General features: G+C 39.9%; 1 protein-coding gene across 5 annotated transcripts in view; it reads right to left on the bottom strand.

Annotated features, from left to right (window-relative positions):
• The window catches only part of stxbp5a (syntaxin binding protein 5a (tomosyn)), a 99,199-nt gene that overhangs the window by 11,249 nt on the left and 67,805 nt on the right, over positions 1-20,145 (bottom strand). For all 5 annotated transcript variants that reach the window (XM_044377277.1, XM_044377279.1, XM_044377280.1 and 2 more), the window contains 11 exons: positions 15,562-15,685; positions 12,406-12,484; positions 11,074-11,228; positions 8,680-8,752; positions 8,250-8,397; positions 6,100-6,167; positions 4,789-4,829; positions 4,304-4,524; positions 2,323-2,504; positions 1,841-1,966; positions 1,237-1,388 (listed from right to left, as the gene is read on the bottom strand). In XM_044377277.1, coding sequence (XP_044233212.1) covers positions 1,237-1,388; positions 1,841-1,966; positions 2,323-2,504; positions 4,304-4,524; positions 4,789-4,829; positions 6,100-6,167; positions 8,250-8,397; positions 8,680-8,752; positions 11,074-11,228; positions 12,406-12,484; positions 15,562-15,685 — 1,369 coding nt within the window. The remainder of the gene's footprint in view (positions 1-1,236; positions 1,389-1,840; positions 1,967-2,322; positions 2,505-4,303; positions 4,525-4,788; positions 4,830-6,099; positions 6,168-8,249; positions 8,398-8,679; positions 8,753-11,073; positions 11,229-12,405; positions 12,485-15,561; positions 15,686-20,145) is intronic.

The following is a 20,145-nucleotide window of genomic DNA, read 5'->3' as shown; positions in this document are numbered from 1 at the left end:
TACGTCGCCATGTCACTGCGGCATCATCTGTGTAGATGCAATTTCATCATCTAACACATGGTGGCAGTGTGTCCATCCTGAAAGGGTCCCATTATCTTTCAGTGTTACTATGAAGGTTGGTGCAGTGTGTGTAAAAGGGATGGGCTGTGTGATAGAGGGAGAGAGAGAGAGAGAGAGGAAGAGAGTGTGAGTGTGTGTGTGAATGAGAAGAGAGAAGGAGAGAGTCAGATGGACATAGGGACAAAGAGGGAACGTCGACCAAAGCCAGATGTAGGAGTGTTTGTGTTGTCAGAGTGCTCTGTCTTGCATTAGCCTTATAAACTAAGTCAGTAAAGCATCATTTTAGCTGCAACGTATGTTATTTATTTCTCTCCATGAGGTCATATGACTTATTTCCTTCTAATATTTGGTTCAGTTTACAGTTAAGAGAAGTTGGACCTCTTAGGTTGCTACACTTTCAGAGTGGTTGTTGTTAGTAAGCTCCAGTGGTACAAACCCATCATGTACACAGAAAGACTGATTATAATTATAATTCTAACCCAGACCTTGACTGAAAATAAACCAAGAATACCTGAATACACAGATTTTGATACTCAGTGCATTCCTGGACTTATTTTGTACTAAAATGTTGTAAATAGTTTTTGCTGTACCCACAATCCTTAAACCTGCCATCTGTCATGTTAGGCTTCATTCTCATTGGAGCTTAACATGATTGTTGATCCTAAGTGTAGTTTGTATGTGCTTACTGTATTATAGTCAAGTATGGTTATGAAGGAGAGGACAACTGTAGTAACAAATTCTGCTTGTCACAGGAAGAAAGAGTCAAAGTTGTTCCTATGGTATGAGAACAAAAGTTGATGAGCAGTACTTGATGTTCATTGATTTTTTGTGCAATTTTCCCCAAATGTTTCATTTTCCTTTAACATAAGCGCAGGATTTACAGATCATGGTTCAACTTATTCAGATGCTGAGACACATTTTTAACTGAAGAAATGTCCGCCCCTTTGTTAGCTGACACCTACTCAGTACTTGATATACAGTATTTAATTGTATATACAGAGCAGTGCTAATGCAAACTTACTGACAGAAGAGTGAACAGGATCTTAGTCATCTTTTGCTGATCCCAGAGACTTTGACAACCTTCAGAGCTTTCAAAACTTGGTGTGTAGCCATTTAGCCTTTGAAACTGGACAAATATAAAGTATATGAGATCATTCAGCTGTGGTGAGTGATTACCTCCAGAGGGCTGTCGTGTCTTTCTTGGAGAGCGGGGCTGTCTCTGGTAGGGGTCATTGGAGCCGTACAGCTCGACCGTCCCTAAATTGAGCACAACTGTCTTCTGGACATAGTCCACCACCGCCAGACCGTTACTGTTGCCAAACACCACACTGAAGAGGGGTGACAGAGTAGCAGGAGGGACGAGAGAAAGAAAGAAACAAAGACGAGAAGGCAATAGAGAAGAGGAGATACGGGTTAGAGAAACTTGGTTATGGGGTGTAATTTGGTTTTTGGAGTTTAAAGAGGCTGCAGTCAGAGCACAAACAGCTGGAATCCCCAAATTTTCATTTCAGTTATAAATTGTGTTGACAGGCCTGGTTGTCACCGTAGGCAAATATTACCAACGGGACTTACATCCTCACTTGACTGCTTGGACTGCAAGATTGTGTGCCTGTCTTAGTAGTAGTTTTAAACACATATTTTTGTCTTCATAAGATGTTCGAAATAGATTTTAGTCATATTTTTATCACTTCAGATGAAAATGCTTGATGCAGATAAAATACTTAACAGGTTTACTAAACAAAAACACTGGAAGCTGTGATGTTGCTACATCTATACTTACAGGCCGTAGGAGGAATTGAGCGCCAGACTTGTGATCTGCTGAGGAGGCTCTCCACTCACCCACACTAACTGGACCACCAAATCTACCTGGTAACCTGGGGACTGCTTCATAGGAGTGCTGCGCACTCTGGAGAGAAAAAGATGGAGTGAAATGGAGGGGAACAGATACCGCAAGAGAAACAGAAAGGAGGGGGAAAAAAAAGGCAGAGAAACAACAAAAAAAAGAAGAATGACAAGTGGTGCAGCTGCAGTTCTGAAGCAGTTGTGTGTTGAGCGTCTGGCATAAGTGGTTGCAAGGGGATGATGGGGAGGCTGTGGTTGAGAATGCTTCAGGCGCCGACTAAGTCTGTGCAAGTGTGCTTGAGGCAGAAGGCAAGACTCTCGTGTGTATGAGTGTGTATGGGTATGAGTGCGAGCGCTCCTGTTGCTTATGAGAGTTTATGTAAGTGTGTGCGTATATGTGCGTGTGTGCGTGTTTCATACTTGAGGCAGGGCATGTTGCCTCCGTCAGAGTTGTTGCTGCTGGTGGAGGGGTGCGATGGTGGGCCGCTTGTCTGAGGGGAGGCACCAGGGGTGGGAAGCGCCGACGTCTGTTCCCCCCCTCCACCCCCGCCATCTGGAGACTCTGTGTCATTCAGCTCATACTGCATTCGCACCTCTAATAACTATATAAGGCAGGAAACACACACACATACACATTCACAGGAGAAATTATATTAGCAGTCAAGTAAAGGCACAAAATTCTTGTAAACAACAATTCCTCATGAATTCCTCTGAGGATGAGAATAATCATTCGACCGTGAATGACATCCACATACATTCACAGAGTCACTTTGATGATAGAGATTTGTTTGATGTGTGTGTAGGCAGACTGAGAGTCAAAGAGGTACTCCAAGACTGAAATATTCCATTCCTTCTAATGCCTCCTTCAGGCTATTTCTCTCCAACCTCCGCCTTCGCACACACACACATCACCTAAACTCACACATATATATATATACACACACACACACACACACACACACACAATGGTCATAAGCTCCTCTCTTTTGCATTCTGTCAGTCTCATTAGCCCCACTGATATGTGGGAGTAAAGAGTGATCAGTGCCCTTCTTCAGATTCTCACTCCCGCCCGTCTCTGTCCTCCTCTACCTTCATTTCTGCAAGGTTATAGAGAGGTGTTTGACCTTGCGCAAAGGGAGGCTGTTCTCCTAATTACAGTACAGCTCTCTACCACTGCGTATCTAGTCCTGATTCACATCCCAGTCACACACACACACTTGGAGTGTAGGGAAAAAGTGCCTGAAATTTCTCTGACACATGCATCAGCACTGGCTGAAACTCACTGGCGGTCTTTTAATTCATCTCCTTCAACAAGTGTTGCCAAGGTGCTCTAGAGCAAGGTTCTTAGAGTCTACTGATTCTTATATAAAGTGTCTCTGAGTGCCCTGAAAAGTGCTGTATAAATAAAATATATTACTATTTATCATTATTATTCAATTAGAGCTGCAACAATTTGATGATTAATCCATTAGTCAATCGACAGAAAAAAAAACTTGGCAACTAATTGATAATCGATTAATAGTTTCAGTCATTTTTAAGGTAAAAATGCAGAATATTCCCCAGTTCCAGCCAGATATTTGTGAGGATTTGCTGCTTATTTTAGTCTTAGATGATAGTAAATTCAGTATTTATGGATAAACAAAACAGGAAATTTGAGGACATCATCTTGACTTTTACTACTCGAGAAAGAAATCAGCAGATGAATCGATAATAAAAAATAACCCTCGATTCAACCTATATCCAGTTCATGAAAACTTCTGTTTTTTTGCACTCCATTTATTTCAAAGAACAGAATAATTACACATTTAGGACAAAGAGTTTGAAATCATGAACGGCACCAGCTAGAATCATTAAAACTGATTAACAGACCTGCAAGGAAAAACAAAAAATCACAGTACCGCCCACGTACTTTGATTGACAAGCGATCTCTGTGAAGTCTAGTGCAACAACACCACAGCAATGACTGCTTGGTGAGAAAACTGTTGCCAGAATTATATATAAATAAAGGATCTTGCTGGTTACCAATTTAACACTCCACCGCTCCTAGTCTAACATCAGAAACTAAGCCTATATATGCGTGCTCCTTTTCACTTCTAATATAGGAGCTGCGAACATGCACACACAGATTAAACAGCATTTCTCTTTATGTCATTAAACACTGAGTCACATCACACCCCCATAAGCACTTACGTTGCCATCAAGGCAGATTATAATGACGGTCTAGCTTTGCTTCTTCACTGCTCCGTCTGTTGGCATGGCAACCATATTGCCTTTGACTAGGCAGATATTCGAATACGTGTGTGTGTATGTGAAAGGGGAAATAGATGTTTTTTCTGTTAACGTATTTAAAAAAAACAACCAAAAAAGACGCATTTGACCCATAATGTAAACTGTTACCCACCTGCACCACCTCAGTAGTTACTTCCAGCTTACTGAAGCGGTAGATGATAACATTGGCTGACACCCCAGCCACACACAGCATCCTGCTCTCAGGGCACCAGGCCATGATCTGAATGGCAAAGGGGTCTTCATCTGACACTTCCATGCTGCTCTTGTCCTCCTTGGATCGGTTTCTGTCAAACACCTTGGCTGTTTTGAGCTTGTAGAGCACCTGGAGCATTACTAGAAAAAAAAAAAGGAGAAAAGAGAGTAGGATCAGTTTTTATCCAGGATATAAGATATATATAGATATATACAGTAGTATACAAGTTTTGAATTTAAGTTGTGTGTCATTTTCTTTTGTTCATCCTCCCTTTCTGACTTCAAATTTAATTAAAGCTTAAAATGTACTTTGTTGTCTATTGTTTGTTTTAAAATTCTAAAAAACAATTATAATTTGGGGAAGCATGACGGATGACGGGAAGCTTAGCTGTTGAGTGGACTCACTTGCAGAGGCATCCCAGAACTTCACAGTTCCATCAGCGTGCCTGAGAATTCAAGAGATGAAGAGGAAAAAAAGGAATGAGAGAGATTCTGAGATCCTGTTGTCCTACAATTGAATAGATAAAAGTTTGCATTTTGAATTCCAGTCTTCCAGATTATGCAAATATCAACACATAGACACCTCACACATCTGTTCCTAACAAAATTTGACTAATTTTCATTATATATAAATTATCTAGCAAGGCTGTTTAACCAGGAAATAAGCGGTAGGTACACTATATTGTCAAAAGTTTGTGGACACTCCTGACAACAAACTTTTTGAGTACTTTTGGTCTGAGGCTGTTAGTCCCAAAATACAGGAAAATTTAATGCTAATTCAACGTGACATTGCCTCCATGCACAAAGCGAGGTCGATACAATCAATCAAGCAATCAATCAATCAATCAAACTTTATTTATATAGCACCTTTCAAACAAATCAAAGGCAATTCAAAGTGCTCAGAGATGGTTTCCAGAGGTGTTTCCAGTGATGGTCTGCACAAAGTCCTCAACCCCATCTGAAACCTTTGACATGAGTTGGAACACCAACTCTGAGCGGGGCCTCATCGCTCAACAGCAGCCCAACCATAGTTTTGGAATGAGATGTAAAAACAATTACACATGGGTTTAATGTTTGGGCATCCACATACTTTTGGCCAAGCAGTGAAAATAGCGTTAATAGCAGAACAACATTGATCGCTTAAAAATGAATTAAATACATGTTTAATGATTTTTCACAGGATTGCTCTCATCAGCAGGTGACAGCTTCTCCATTTGTTGTTACAGAAAATTACATTGACAGAAAAAAACAACAACATATTTCTGTTGTCATTTTCCCCTCACTCCTCTTTGTTTTGTTGCCGATTCAGCAGAGTGGTTTGGGAGAGGAATAATTTGCAGGCTGTGGCACTCTTAGGGAGAGAGAGAGAAATCCAGACAGAATATGAATACGGGATGTAGGGGTAGAGAAGAGAGGAAGAGAGGGAGGAGGGAGAGGAGCGAGAGCCTCCTACTGCCAAACCCATACCTCAATGTCACTTCTTCAGCATGTGTGTTCTGTTAAAAACGCCCCCTCTCCCCTTGTTGACAGCTTAGTGCGGGATAATAAACATCAAAACGGAGCAGAGTGCACATGACTGGAATATATAAAGACCTACAGTGAATATTTTAAGAATGGCTCCTTTGCTGTGGTGACCTGACAGTGCAGCAGAGGTGAAAGTAATGGAGTTGCATCAAGACGATAATGCTAATGCTAATGAGATAAGTATTGTCTTACCCAGTGATGATGATCTCTGGGTAGCTCTGTGTGCCTTGACCCCAGTTTCCACCACTAATAGGCCATTCCTGGATAAACAACAGACATTATATTATATTAGAGCAGATGAGAGAGTACAAGAAGAAGAATAGTTCTGTCAATATTCAGCATGTCAATAGAAACATTCTAGAAATAGATGAGATGATAAAACCGCACACGTGTGAGTGCGCATGGGAGAACAGGCAGGAGTCCTTTGTGCGCGTCTCTCAGCGTGTCTTGCAATTATACATTATGCACCTCAGCGAGTGTGTGTCTCCATCTGAGTGTGTGTGTGTTGGTGGGGGGTTTGGCTTTGAACACGTTGACACATACAAAGGTCACCAGGATGACTCATAGTGATCTTTATGTGAGAATGCCCTCCCGCTGCTCAGCCAGGCCTTTTGCTTAACAAAAAAAAAAAGAAAAAAAAGAAAAGAAAATAAATAAAATAAAGCCGCAGCCAGGCAGCCAGTTTGGGTCAGTACATGCTGACATTTCCGACAGAAAGCTAGAACAAGGCGACAGAGAAAAGAACACAGGCATACATAACGGCTGAAAGAGCAGGGGGTCTGTCTCAGATGATACGCAGATAAGTGAAGGGAATGAGAGGAGAGAGGAGGTGTACAGAGAAAGAAGAGGATTGTTAGGTAATATGATACTATTATGTAGTCCATTTAGTTTCACGGAAACATTGATAAAAAAATACGGGAGTACCAATGATACAAATGAACCCACGCTGAACACAGTTTGTAAGCGATGGCATGCGGGGTAATGTCTTAACGTGCTCTTCATACTGTAACCTTGTTGTTAAAGGCATATGGCATGACGGTTAGTGTAATGTGGGACATTTACATTTCTAATTTAGGCATTAAGCTCTTTTATGACACCGCTATCCAGAGCGACATGAGTGAAAATTCCACCCTCAGGATACTATTATGCTGTTATACATCATTAATCTGTTACGGGAGGGGTTACTTCGTGAAAGAGAAGTTGTAATTTATATCATTTTGTTAATTTATTTCTGTTTAAAAAGTTTTTTTTTGTCAGCGCTTTATTTTACAGGTCCGCAGTTTCATCATAACTTACTAATAATTTCCAAGGAAATTTCCCCAACAAGAACTATGTGATTTGGTAGTAATTATAGTGAGAAGACATTGTGCATAATGGTACATTCAATTAATTAATTTCTTCTTTAAACTTGAACTTCATTAAAAATAATTACTTGAATTTAAATTTCAAGGAAGTTCATGTTTTCCCTATAACTAGTACTATGTTTCTTTCCAGGAAACTTTCTCCGGACTTATTAGGAAAACATTCAGAAATTACTGTGCCGTGAAATAAAGTGTTACCAGTTTTTCAAAGTCCCCCCTCTACTCAAAACTGTGTTTTGCCTGTTGTAGTTGAATGTTTGACCGTCACTGTGCAGAATGATGTATCTGCAGAGTTTGACACTAGAGGGCTGTTTTCACATTCATCTGCTGAAGAGGGAAAGTTTCTCTGTGCTAATTCAAAGTCTGAATTTGAGGGGTGGGCCTGAAGAGCATGATTTGGGACATCATAACCAGTCCAGAGGCTAATGGTGGTCCAGTGTGCAAGTTACAGAAGTGTGATGTGGAAACTTGAAGCCTCCAGTGCACAAACACTGAGAATGGATTTTTTGGTGAAGGAGGAGACATCTGGTATCCAGCAGTTAAATTTTTGAAATGAAAAATATTTGCATATTCACTGATTATACATTTTTCAATGAGGGAGAAGGAATAGATGGAATTTTAAGGTTTTTAATGAGGTAATTGTACTTTTTTGGGGGGAAAACATATTATTATGCCAAGCAGAGTATTTTTTTATATAACTTACAATATGTCTGGAGGGAGTCTTTGAATTTCTCATGGCTGCAATGCTTCCAATACTGAGAAGAAGCATGCATATCTTTTTCTTCAACAAATTCTTCTCTCTTTTTCCTTTTACATGCCAAAACGTAGAAAGAAGCCTTTGCTCTTTAATTCTTAGTGTCTGAATCCAAAGCCTGATATTTACCACTTTTTTGCAGGTGAAAGATCTTCTTTCCACAGCAATAAAAAAAGACACAGCACCAAACAACAAGATGCGTTGTTACAACATACTGTATATAATACCTTTTTGCTGTAGCCCTGTCGTTTCTGCCGCGAGCCAACAGAGTAAAGTGCAGGTATGAGGTCCACAGGGCAGTCGGCAAAGTACTCGCAGCAGGTCACAGGAGACTCGTGGATAGTCAGAGGATAGGGGTTCTCGAATATGGGGTAACTATTAAAAAGAGAGCACAGACAAAGTCACTCTTAATGACAGTACATTAGTCTGTCTGCCCAGCATCAGTACATTAGTCTCATTCAGTACTGTACTGCACGGTTGCTTCAAGCTGGCGGCCAAATCGGGATCCAATAAATGCTAAACATCTACAGAGAGATTTATGAAAGTAAGTTGTTATCATGATATAACGGGCCATATATAATAAAGATAATGAGCAATAACAGGTCGACTGAGAGAGTCAAGATGATGAAGAGTTATTTCATAAAGAGTCAGACTCACCCATTTTGTGCAAGGTCGATCACCACTAAATCCTTTTCTAGAAGGACCACCACAGCGTAAGGTTCCTGAAAATCTGCACAGTGAAACAAAACAAGACAAGCCATTCATCACACCGCGCTTTATAGTAAGTCCTGTAATTCCTTGAGAGAGAGAGAGAACTCCCCCCCGAAATCTGCAAACCACAGGGGACGAATTCCTCAGACTTTATATGGCAAATGTTATTATCATATCTGTGCCCTGAAGACATGAGGGCAGGAAAGCTTAATGCTTCAAATTTATTAATCTATGTGATTTATATCTGTGGGGGATATTTCCCTGGTTAAATATTTGTATCAATCTGATTTGGGAGTAAAAATTCATATTCCACCTTAAGATGAGTCTCTGTTATAATGGATTTCAAACCACTGTAATGAATTAATTGATAAAAATGAATACACTGATTCCATTAACAGACATATACATATTAACACAGCCAGCAAAACAGAACTGCGAGAAATGTTCATAATACAAACAGAACATAAAGATCATTAGAATATGTTTTCAGTGAAAGTATGCAAAGCCACACTGCTTCCTACTGTCGGCCACTTAACCAGAGCAGCTGCGGGTTAAACGCTTCACTAAAGGGCACCTTCACCAATTTATGGGAAAGGAAAGAAATACAAATCCGCTTTTCTGACCTTAAAATCGCCTGCTGCCTGGGTCCACTGCAGTAATAAAGCACAGACTTTTAAATTATGTATAGAGAGCAGCTACAGTTCCTCTTTTCATTTGGATGCCTCATTTGGAAATAACATCACACACCATACAGACAGTATGTCCATAAGTGTGTGTTTGTGTGTGTGTGTGTGTGTGTACTCAACCCAGTGTTTGGAGAAGAATCTGTTGTTTAGAGCAGCAGGTCAAAGGCCGTCACAGTATGCCAAGGCTGAAATACTTTGAAAACTGTTGTCACTACATCTTTCACTGTCCTTCTCCTTTTATTTCCCTGGCACTGGTCTACAAATGATTCACATCCTGTTGTGAATTGTTATGTAAGTCCAGCTCTCTGTATCCATCCTGTCTGTTCGTTTCTGCATTTGGGAGATGGAAATAACAACAGCATTTATGGCCAGCCTGACTGCTAATTTACCTAAAGATACAAACCAGTAAATTAACTAAAAAAAAGTCCAAAAAAAAAATCTTTTATATGATAAAGAGAAAGTTTGTCCACATTGTAAATAAGGACGTGAAAAGCAAATAAGTAATGACATAAGTTTAAAATAGAAACACATTGGGTGAGTACCTCAGCTGTAATTTGGCTAACAAGGCAGGAGATCTAGCATCTTATTAGATAAATTCTTAACAGTTACTACTTACTTGTTTTTTCTGAAGCTTTATCTTGTTGCCTTTCTCAACAGATGCTCTGTACTGAGCATCTGCTGAGAAAGGAAATGAGATGTAGTTAAAAGCTTCAGAAAAGCCAAGCAAGTGGACCCTGTGATGAGATTTTTTTTTTTGTCAAACTGTGACTTCCAAGTGGTCAAAAAAGCTTTTGATCAAATTTAGTTTGCTCTGAGTGACATTGTATTTCTTTTTATGAGTTTTACTTCACCTTTTAATCTTGACTGCATATTGTATCTCTCTGCTAGTTTTTCTTCATGTACTTGTATGCGTTTAATACTTTGTCTGACATTTTTTCACATTCATTGGTGTGCGAATTGCATTTATGCACATTGCATCATCTGCTGCAACATCATCATGAATTATCAAACTCCTCTACACACTAAGCATGAACACACACACACACATCAGCCAGACATGCATTGTGTAATCCAAAGACCCAGGAATGTCCATTACCAGATGAAATCAGCGGGTAGTGACATCAGGTTGCTTGTGACGTAATGAAGTCACCATTATTACACAACTCACTAATCCTTCCTGTAGCTGTATACTCTATGTGCCAGATAACGCTGCACCAGAGTTTACATACTGGATTACATATCATTCAGCCCCACTCCGACTTGTTTTAGCTGTTGACTCCTCAATACAGGATATATAACAATAATTTAATTTAGATGGAAGGCTATTGTGTACAAAGAGATGAAATGAAAATGTAATATTCTGTGTGTCGGATAATGAAAGTGGAATAGGATCCTTCCCCTTGGGAAATTTCAGATTTATTACAGCAACACACTAACACAGGGGCAAGCCGTCCGACATAATTAAAAAACATAAAGGTGTTTGTGAATTTGTGTGTATGTGTGAGCCTAATGCATTCTCAGACAGGAGGATGAGATTACAAATCAGCACTCAGACACACACACACACACACACACACACACACACACACACACACACACACACACTCTAAACACGTGTGTGCACAGCCACAACAAAACACACATCCACACTCACCATTAGGGTATGGTGTCTCACAGAGTGTGAGGAAGTCTACTATAGGGTAGTCCATCTCCAGCACAGCTGTACTCTTCCCGTGCATTACCGTCAGACAAGGCCGCCGGCCCACCGTGTCGTAGGAGAGACCCCCAGAAAGGATTATGAAGGGTTCCCTAGAACAACATACACACACAAAAATATGCAAGGACATGAGTGGCTTTTTATATACACTCATATACTACACACCTCTTGGTCCAGCTTTATTATCATTGTTATTGTTATTATTGTTGTTGCTGTGCTTCTCTGTGTCTCCCTCTCCTCTCTCCTCCTCCCTCTTTCTCTCTCAACCCAACCGGTCAAGGCAGATGGCCGCCCACCAAGAGCCTGGCTCTGCTTGAGGTTTCTTCCTGTTAAAAGTGAGTTTTTCCTCTCCGCTGTCGCCAAGTGCTGCTCATGGGGGAATGTTGGGTCTCTGTAAATTAAAGAGTACAGTCTAGACCTGCTCTATGTGAAAAGTGTCCTGAAATAACTTCTGTTGTTATTGCCCAAGACACATTTTAAAACAAAGCATGAACAGGATCTAATAAACATAAAGTAGAATTATCACCTTTCTGATAATGTCAACAAAAATTGAAAATGTATAAGCTTCGTAAAAGGAGAATTTATGGCAGAGATGTTGTATTGGATTTCATTAGAATGGACAGGTGTTCCTAATAAAGTGCTCAGTAATTGTACATATTATTGCCAAAAACAGTTTCTGATTGGCTGACAGAAGGCAGAACACCTTATTGTAGATCCGGTCAACAGCTCCACATTGGTCGTCGGTGCACATGTCTCATAGTGCAATCTAGAAACACCATTTTGGACTGACGACCAAAGATTTTACCATGTTTCTCTCACAATTGTAAACTTTCTTCTCAAACAACCCAAAATCACACAGTGTAAAAGGGCCACCCCTGTGTCCTGATACACAAAAATAAGGTTAGAGTGAATAATTTTGATGAGATGAATACTTGTGAGATGAAGGAAACTCACAAGTTATTTCAATATCAGAGCACAATATATCTATTATAACCTACGCAGTAACAACATAATGGCAAGAGAGGAGGGGTTGCAAATGAGAAATAGTTGATTTTGCTGGATTGATGCAACACTGAGTTCTGGTTAGCTTCCAGTCTGAGGAACACACACATCTGTAAGTCACATTGCCTCAGCAACAGCTTTTAATCCCAGTACTGTAAGTAACTTTGATGTGTCTTTTGCCTCAATTGTGTATAAATAAGCATATTCACGTCCAAACATGTGTATGTGTGTAAGTATGTGTGTGAGACAGAGAGCGAGGGACCTTACCCATTTCTAGTGGTTTTGTACTCCACTTTGAGAATGGGTTTACAAGGCTCTGGCTTTTTCCCGTCCTTGGGCTGTTTTCCTAAAAATAGAACAAACAGAAAATTACTTTAGTTTGCGAGTTGACTCCCTCTTCAACCCCTCTCCTCCTTTTACGGTCCCCCATCTCCTGTCATCGCATTTTCTTTTCCCCCCAGAAGATGCACTTAAAAATGCTGCTCTGAACAGTAGTCATGCAATAACAAAAGGCTATTCATCAGAGAGGGAAAAGACAAATGCAGGGGCAGGGACATGCAAAGAAGGTGTGACGATCATGGATGATTTACAGAATCCATCTATCCAAACCTCAAGGGAGGTCCATGTAAAGGAAATTTGCACATTCATCATATGTATGCCGACCTATTCATGTTTTGTAACAGAATGCAGAGTGCATGGCTGAATATATCTAGAATGTTTTTGAAGAGCCTGAAGGCAGGTTATACAAGGCAGGTCTGTATAATAAAGAACTACTTTTAATAACTACATCTAAATAACAGATATCTAAAAAAAGACAATTAAAGGAGGACTTATAAGCCTTACTTAAACCTGTCAAAGGAATTTGCATAATAGCCCATTAAATACCAAACTAATTATGCATGTGGCAGTGGGAGAAACAACTAATTAAAAAGCCTGTGTGGTGAAATCCTTTCTGCAATCCCCTATACACAAAACCAGCTTGAGAAACTGGTTAGATGTTTTTTTTTTCCTTTTATTTAATTTCTTTCTTTGTTCCTCTTTCTGACTTTCTTGCTTTCTCTGTCCATTTGTCGCACTCACACACACACACTTTCTCCCAGGTCCTTCATCTGGGTGGACTGTCAAAGTGCTCTGTGGGGTGAGTAGGTGTGTGGGGAGACAGAGGAGTATGGATTAAAATACATCTTCAAAAGAGCAGACTCACTCTATGCAGGAAATAATCAGAGCACCAGCAGTAATGTATGCATATACAAAGTAAAGTAAACAGAGGCAGGACATAATTGAACTGACAATAATCCTCTGACTGAAATGAGGGAATGATGAGGGAGCCATGTAGGGAGACTCTTGAGGGATGGCTACGATAAGCACAGAGAAGGTCATGTGACAGACAGAGGTAGTTAAAGGCATTTGTACAGTATGTGGATAGTAAAAGTTGCAGTGTAAAAAAAACAAAGTGACAGGACCAAGCAGAATCAATGGCCCTGTTCACACCTGGCATTAAAATGCGTCTTGGGTGATCTGATCACAAGTGGACAGCTCTAAGTACACGTCTGAATGCAGCCAAGACGCATTGAGGACACATTGGGATGGCTGTGGCTAAGAGGTAGAGCGGGTCATCTACTAATCGGAAGACTGGTGCTTCGATCCCTGGCAACCGCTTCCATTGGCGTATGAATGTGTGTGAATGGGTGAATGTTGACATGTATTGTAAAGCGCTTTGAGTTATCCGATGGCTCAGACCACATTTGGTGGTGGTCTAGTCCGTGTATGGCCACATTGTTTTAGCAGTGTGTACCGAATGTGCTAAACTCCTCAAGACTCAAGTCAAGTTCCTGTGTCTTGCTTGCCACCTGCTGATTAACGTGAAGGGGGTTAGCCCTGAAGTTAGCATTAATGGGTAAGCCTAACTTGACCAGGCTCACTTAAGGTGGACTGACCTTTAAGATGGACCAGCTATTCTCATTTGAGTGACGATCTCAGCCACTCCTAATGGAGAAATGTCTGGCTGCTGAGTGTCTCCTGAGTTTTGCTCTCTTCTGCACCGTATTTGGTCTTACCAAACAGAAATGATGTATTTGTTTATTTGCATATACAGCAGGGAAGTGAGATCCGATCACAAGTGGTCACTTGAGACACATGTGGAGACGCATTCTAATGGCAGGTGTGAACTGACTGAACTACTTAGAGCTGTCCACTTGTGATCAGACGCATTAATGCCAGGTGTGAACAGGGCCAATGAAGAAGTGGACAACACATCTGTTATTGTTAATCAATGTAAGTATAATTAATTTAAATCAGCAGTCTTTGCTTTTTATGTAATAACCTCTGGAAATGATTGCTATCTCACATAAACTTTATCCTCTGCAAGTATTTGTATAATATATGAAAATCAACTCAGTCACTTAGACCAGATGTGACTCCTAAATACAAAAAAATGTCTACTTGTAACCCCTTACGAATAGTGATTTTTCTGTCTTAGACTGTTTAATCTACATCATTTTTAGACGCCTGAAGAGATGAACTCAAACAATATTTCATAAGAAAAAAGCTTTTAGAGAAAACTATCAAATATAAATAGTTCTTTCATATTTCCTACCTCAGGAAATACCACTTATTTTGGCTTGACTTTATTATCTCAGAATACTACTACAAATATTCAAACTGTTGTGGCTCCACCAATTTTACAAATCCAGTTCAGTCTACTAGTCAGTAAGGGTGCTGCTCAGCCTGTAGAAACAGTTGTAATGTCTTCTGTGGCTCTAGAGGGAGCTTTTCCAAAGTCTGAAAAAAATAAACCTGATAATGTCATCTGGGTTATTTTGGCTTTGGCTTGCAAAGCACAGGCTGGCAGAAAGCTAGTGTTCTTGGGGAGTGGAGTTTGAAAGACATGGGCATTTACCAGGCATGGAGAGTCTAACAAAAGATGCTACTGATTGCATTATCGGAAACGTAGGACAGAGTTTTTTTAGGGGCTTCACTTAATAGCGACTAATGGTCTGGGTCCAAAAGTCTGAGACCACTTTCAGCAAAGCGGTCTCAGACTCAGACCAATAGGTGTCACAATATAATTCTGTTTTTTATTTATTTTATTAATTTAGCTTTTAAGGCATATAAATGGTGCACAGCACTGGACAACAAGGTCAAATTGAATACCATTCTCTGTGTTGAGTGATTAAAATGTTCAAGGATAGGAAAAAGATCAAGTATAAGACTGTGAAGTGTAAAGTCATGGTTAAGACTTTGTATCAATTGAGGTTAGAGCCTCATTGTCTTCACAATACAATACAATATGCTTGGATTATGTTAGTATATCAGTTGGTGCCATAGGTTAGGGTTGAAGGAATAAGCAGCCCACCCAAGTACTGTAAAGTGAGATCAACATGCACATGCTGTGTGTAAGAGTGTGTCTCCACCTCTCCTTACCGTGTGGGGTGATTGTCTGTATGGGCTTGCCCTGGCCTCTGACGTTCCATATGGTCAGAGTTCCGTCTGAGTGACTGCAAATGAACTGCTTGCCCTCGTGATGCCAGGCAACTGAGTGGATCGCCTAGGAAACAACAGGAGGAGGAGGGTCAGCGGTTCAGCAGGATGAAACATCATGTGCCACTATGTTCCTCACGCTACAAGTTTGTTGCATTGCCGCAGCCATACGGTACACAATGTTCATATGTGGGTTAAACACCCGAGACTTTGGATTATATACTATTGCACAGATGGTGAAAGTGAGATAAAAGGATCTGGTCTCTGACTTCAGAGCATTTCCGGTAGCATAAATGAATATATTAGAAGAAGCCTTTTTATGAGCCATTTGCTGATTGTGGAGAGAAGCAGGAATGGATAGGTCATTTTATTCAGAAATGCCAAGAGGAAGATTTTATTAGCATAGTTATGAATTTAAAATACTATTTCATAAAGATACATTCCCTGGGAAATGTCCTCAGCATTCAATATAACTGTACCACAGTTGAAATGGTGCATTTAGGTTAATCTAGTGTCATTTGGAGCCATGGATTTAAGATACTTGTTATGATTTAAGGTAAAAGTAAAAGCATTTAGTTAGGCAGAAAATAGAGTTGGAAAGAGAGAATATCATAGGAAGCACAATTTAAAGATTGAGGTTGAGAGTTGTGAATAGTGTGCATTAAATAAGTAAGTGGAGCTCAGAAACAATTGCAAGATTAAAAAAGGAAATAAAAGTAATCACAGTTCCAATATGTACAGTGTTTACTGGAAAAGTCAGCAATAAAAGGGGGAAGTTTAAGAGGCAACCTTTGAGTCAGGGCTGCAAAATCAAGACAAAAGCATAGGTGAAAAAAAAACAAAGAACCAAATACAGAGATTGACACAGAGACAAGCAAAGAAAGATAGACAAGAGCTGGAGAGACGGTGCCCTCTCTGCCCTCTCATCGTCCCTGTCATCTGAACAGTTTTGTTGCCGTTGGAAGCCGGGCTCATGATGATTTATCATCTGACAAGCAATCATTGAAAACACAATCATGACCAAAGTATGCCAGTAAAGGGCAACTTTGCTTATTGATGCCCTTTTCATAACTCATAATTAAACCTGCGCGAACGTTTTGACATTAAGTAAATATGATGACGTGCACCGAATCTGCGTGAAGCTCACAGCAGCTTCCAAAGCAGTTTTACAGGGTTTGTCACATGAATTTTTACACGCGTGCTCGTGGCCTTTTCTTATCAGAATACCTGCAGGATCAGTAATATCTCCCACCACGAGCCCAGAGCTTTGTCGTAGGGGGAAAAAAGACACATTTCAGAGACACATTCTCTTTTGCCATTTTAGCTAAAGCTCTACTTAATGTTTCGGTGTGAACTCACCACCGGTCATCCATTATCACCTTGTCTCGCAAATGCTGCACTTTGTCTCACGTCGCTCATCTGAAATGAATGATTACCTTGCTGTCGATGTGAGTACACGTTCGGGTTAAGTCAATCTCCTCCAATTGCAACTGCCATTTATTTATGTGTATATCAATTTTGCTTTCAGTGTGCCATTAATCATAAATTGTGCTGCGTGTCAGGTTCACCGAAGAGTTTTTCTGAAAATCCGCTAAATGAGATGGCTCCATTGTCGGCTTGTGCGTTGTATGACACATGAGATATACCCATCTAATGTTATCTGTCCCAAAATAAATTTTATCATGCTTATTTGTTCTGAGGGGCAATGAACCTCCTCTATTGCCTGCTGGGGAAGTATTCTTCATATTGTCTTGCATGGCCAGACCTCAAACTCACAAGGTTCAACTTAATAGAGAATATGTTTGCATGCACAAAAAATAATGAGAGCTTCCTGAGGTGAATGCTTTCAGAATGACAGCCTTAAGGATTTTTCAGAGGTCTCATTATCCTGCATTTCATTGGGATTTCCTCCAGGTCACTGTGGGCTTGATGAGACCAGGGGTCTGGTTATGTGACATCATGCCGTATAGACACACAGACTCACTTATTTCATTATCCTCTTAGTGACTCATTCCCTTCCACTCCCGCAACGACACACAAACTAAACATGACTTCAGCTCTGAACCTGCAGTATCTCACTCCATTTTTACAAGTTTTTCTTTGGTTATGGAGTTTCTTGATTTCCTGTTTTCTTGGAAGTAATTACAGGCACGATGAGTAACCACTTAGATGTCCTATTTAAGACGATGCCGGATGTGTGTCCTTGTAGGCAAAGTAGCAGGGATGGTGGGATGCAGAAGCCCAGAAGGAGAGAGAGGTTGTCAAGGATTTGCTGCCAAAAGTGATTCACCGGTGTGCAGTGCCAGGTGGTGTGGATGTAGTTCAGATTCTGTGAAAATTTTAACCATACTATGCCCAAGAAACATAATTTAATCATATTATACTGTATGATTTATATGTCATATGGAAAATAGTCATGCAGACTTAGGTCCAGACATCAGTATATTGAAATTTAATGCTCATAGTAAGATAATATCATGTACATTTTAAAGCGAAAGTCATATTGAAGATATTTTAATGAATTCTGATACTAGTGAAGGAGGGTATAAGTTGTTGACTGTGGCCTAGATAGAGGATTTGAGGAGCATATACTCAATACAATGCTAAACACTAAAACTTCTCACAATTTTTATGAGAATAAAGCCCTCATTCACCCATCGTAAATGCCCTGACAGTGATAGACTGAGTTATAGAACTCTATCAGTGCATTGTTGGCCGTGACAGTCCCAACAGGCAACAATGCGCTGTGCTTAATTGGAAAATGAGTAGGGTAATTGAAACACATGGTACTCATCATATCAAACAATACCAATTAAAAAGAAAATTTCATGATTCATTACATTAGGTCAGTTTTCACAGATTGGTCTTTGGGGGATTGGGGGGATGAGAGAATTCAGTCAACATTTATTAGAGTCACACACACACACACAAGGAAATGTGTCCCCACACATAGGCACGCACACACACACACACACACACACACACACGCTAAGACAAAGACAAAAACAAACACACAAAATGAGATCGGTGAAGAAAAATAGACGTACACATAAGCATGCATATCATAGACGTAATTAGAATAGCTTCTGCCAGCATTGTGTCATACTGGGACACAAAGACAGCTTAGCCCTGAAGTGCCACACACACACACACACACACACACACACAGAGGCTCTCACAGCAATGGTAATTCAGTTCAAGTAGAAAAACATTCAACCAAAAAAGGCTTAATCTAAAAAACAAGCATTTGGGGGCAAGTATGTCAACAGTGATTTCCATAGAGCAATCCCTTTTTGCTTTCGGAACATGAAATCCATTTTGTTTCTGTTCTGTTATATAAGCCCTGAAAGAAACAAGCTCCTGTGAGCTTCTATTTACCAATTAAGATGTCTTCTGTATCAAAAAATATGATGCGCCATCATAGATTTTGAGTGGCGTAAGAAAAAAAGGCAATGTTACTCATTGTACTCAAAGTATAAAAGTGGAAATTTCGACACATTGATGAAAAGTCAAGGGGATCCTGAAAGTCATTAACCCTTTATTCTGTCTAAAGTAAAACTTTGATTATTTGTGATCATTGGACTCTTGGGATGAAGCTAGACATAAACTTTTCAAAGATTCATTTTTGGACTTCCAGTCTGCTTTGATGGCAGGCAAATCAACACAGTATACAACAGGCTTAAGCTGTATACTGGATTACTTTTAGGAAAAGGCTTTATTTTTTTTAAATAACCACAATCACTGAAGATGAGAGTCTAATCTATCAATACATTTATTTCATGTTCTTATGTAATTTTTAACAGCAGTCTAATGTTTTATATTGTGCTAGCATCCAAGAGACATGAGAAAAGGCAGTAAACAGTTTAGATTCATCCTCTTGAAATCACTAATGTCTGTACCAAATTTGATTGCAAACCATCCAGACCAAAGTGTTGGATCTACAGAGTAAAGTCTCCAGCTTTACAAATCAGATACAACAAACCCACCCCATCAACATTTTTGTTGGGAATGACGTTACAAAAATACATTGATCAACAAATGTTGAATGTCAGACCTAACCAACCCCCCCTCACCACCACCACCACCACCACCACCATCCCCCCTCCATTTTTTTTTTTTTTTTTTTTTTTTAAACAAGGATTCTTGAAACAACATTAGTTTTATGAGGAGTAAAAGCCCCACAGAGACTGACCATCATATAAAGAATGATATTCTATCCTCTAATGGATATTGCACCAGACTTGCCAAATGACCCATCAGCTATGAATAGTTACATTATCTGTCTGTATTCTCAACAGGTCTTAAGTGAGAAAGAGAATACTTCCTAATGAAGGACTAGGTAGACAGATAGACTTTGCCAATAATATGTAGCATTTGCTTTTAATCTTCTTAGACGACCAGATGGGAGGGATTTACTGCATGAGGAAATATCAAATGGAGTCAACTGAGCTATCCGTCAAAAAGAATATCACAGGAACTTTCTGATGGTCTTATCTTTCTGGTGATGCATTAAAATGCATTGTCTTT

This window comes from Thunnus albacares, chromosome 16 (genome assembly GCF_914725855.1).
Source record: "Thunnus albacares chromosome 16, fThuAlb1.1, whole genome shotgun sequence".
Classification (NCBI taxonomy): Eukaryota; Metazoa; Chordata; class Actinopteri; order Scombriformes; family Scombridae; genus Thunnus; species Thunnus albacares.
The sequence above is the reverse complement of the archived record's forward strand: the minus strand, read 5'-3'. Positions and strand labels throughout refer to the sequence as shown.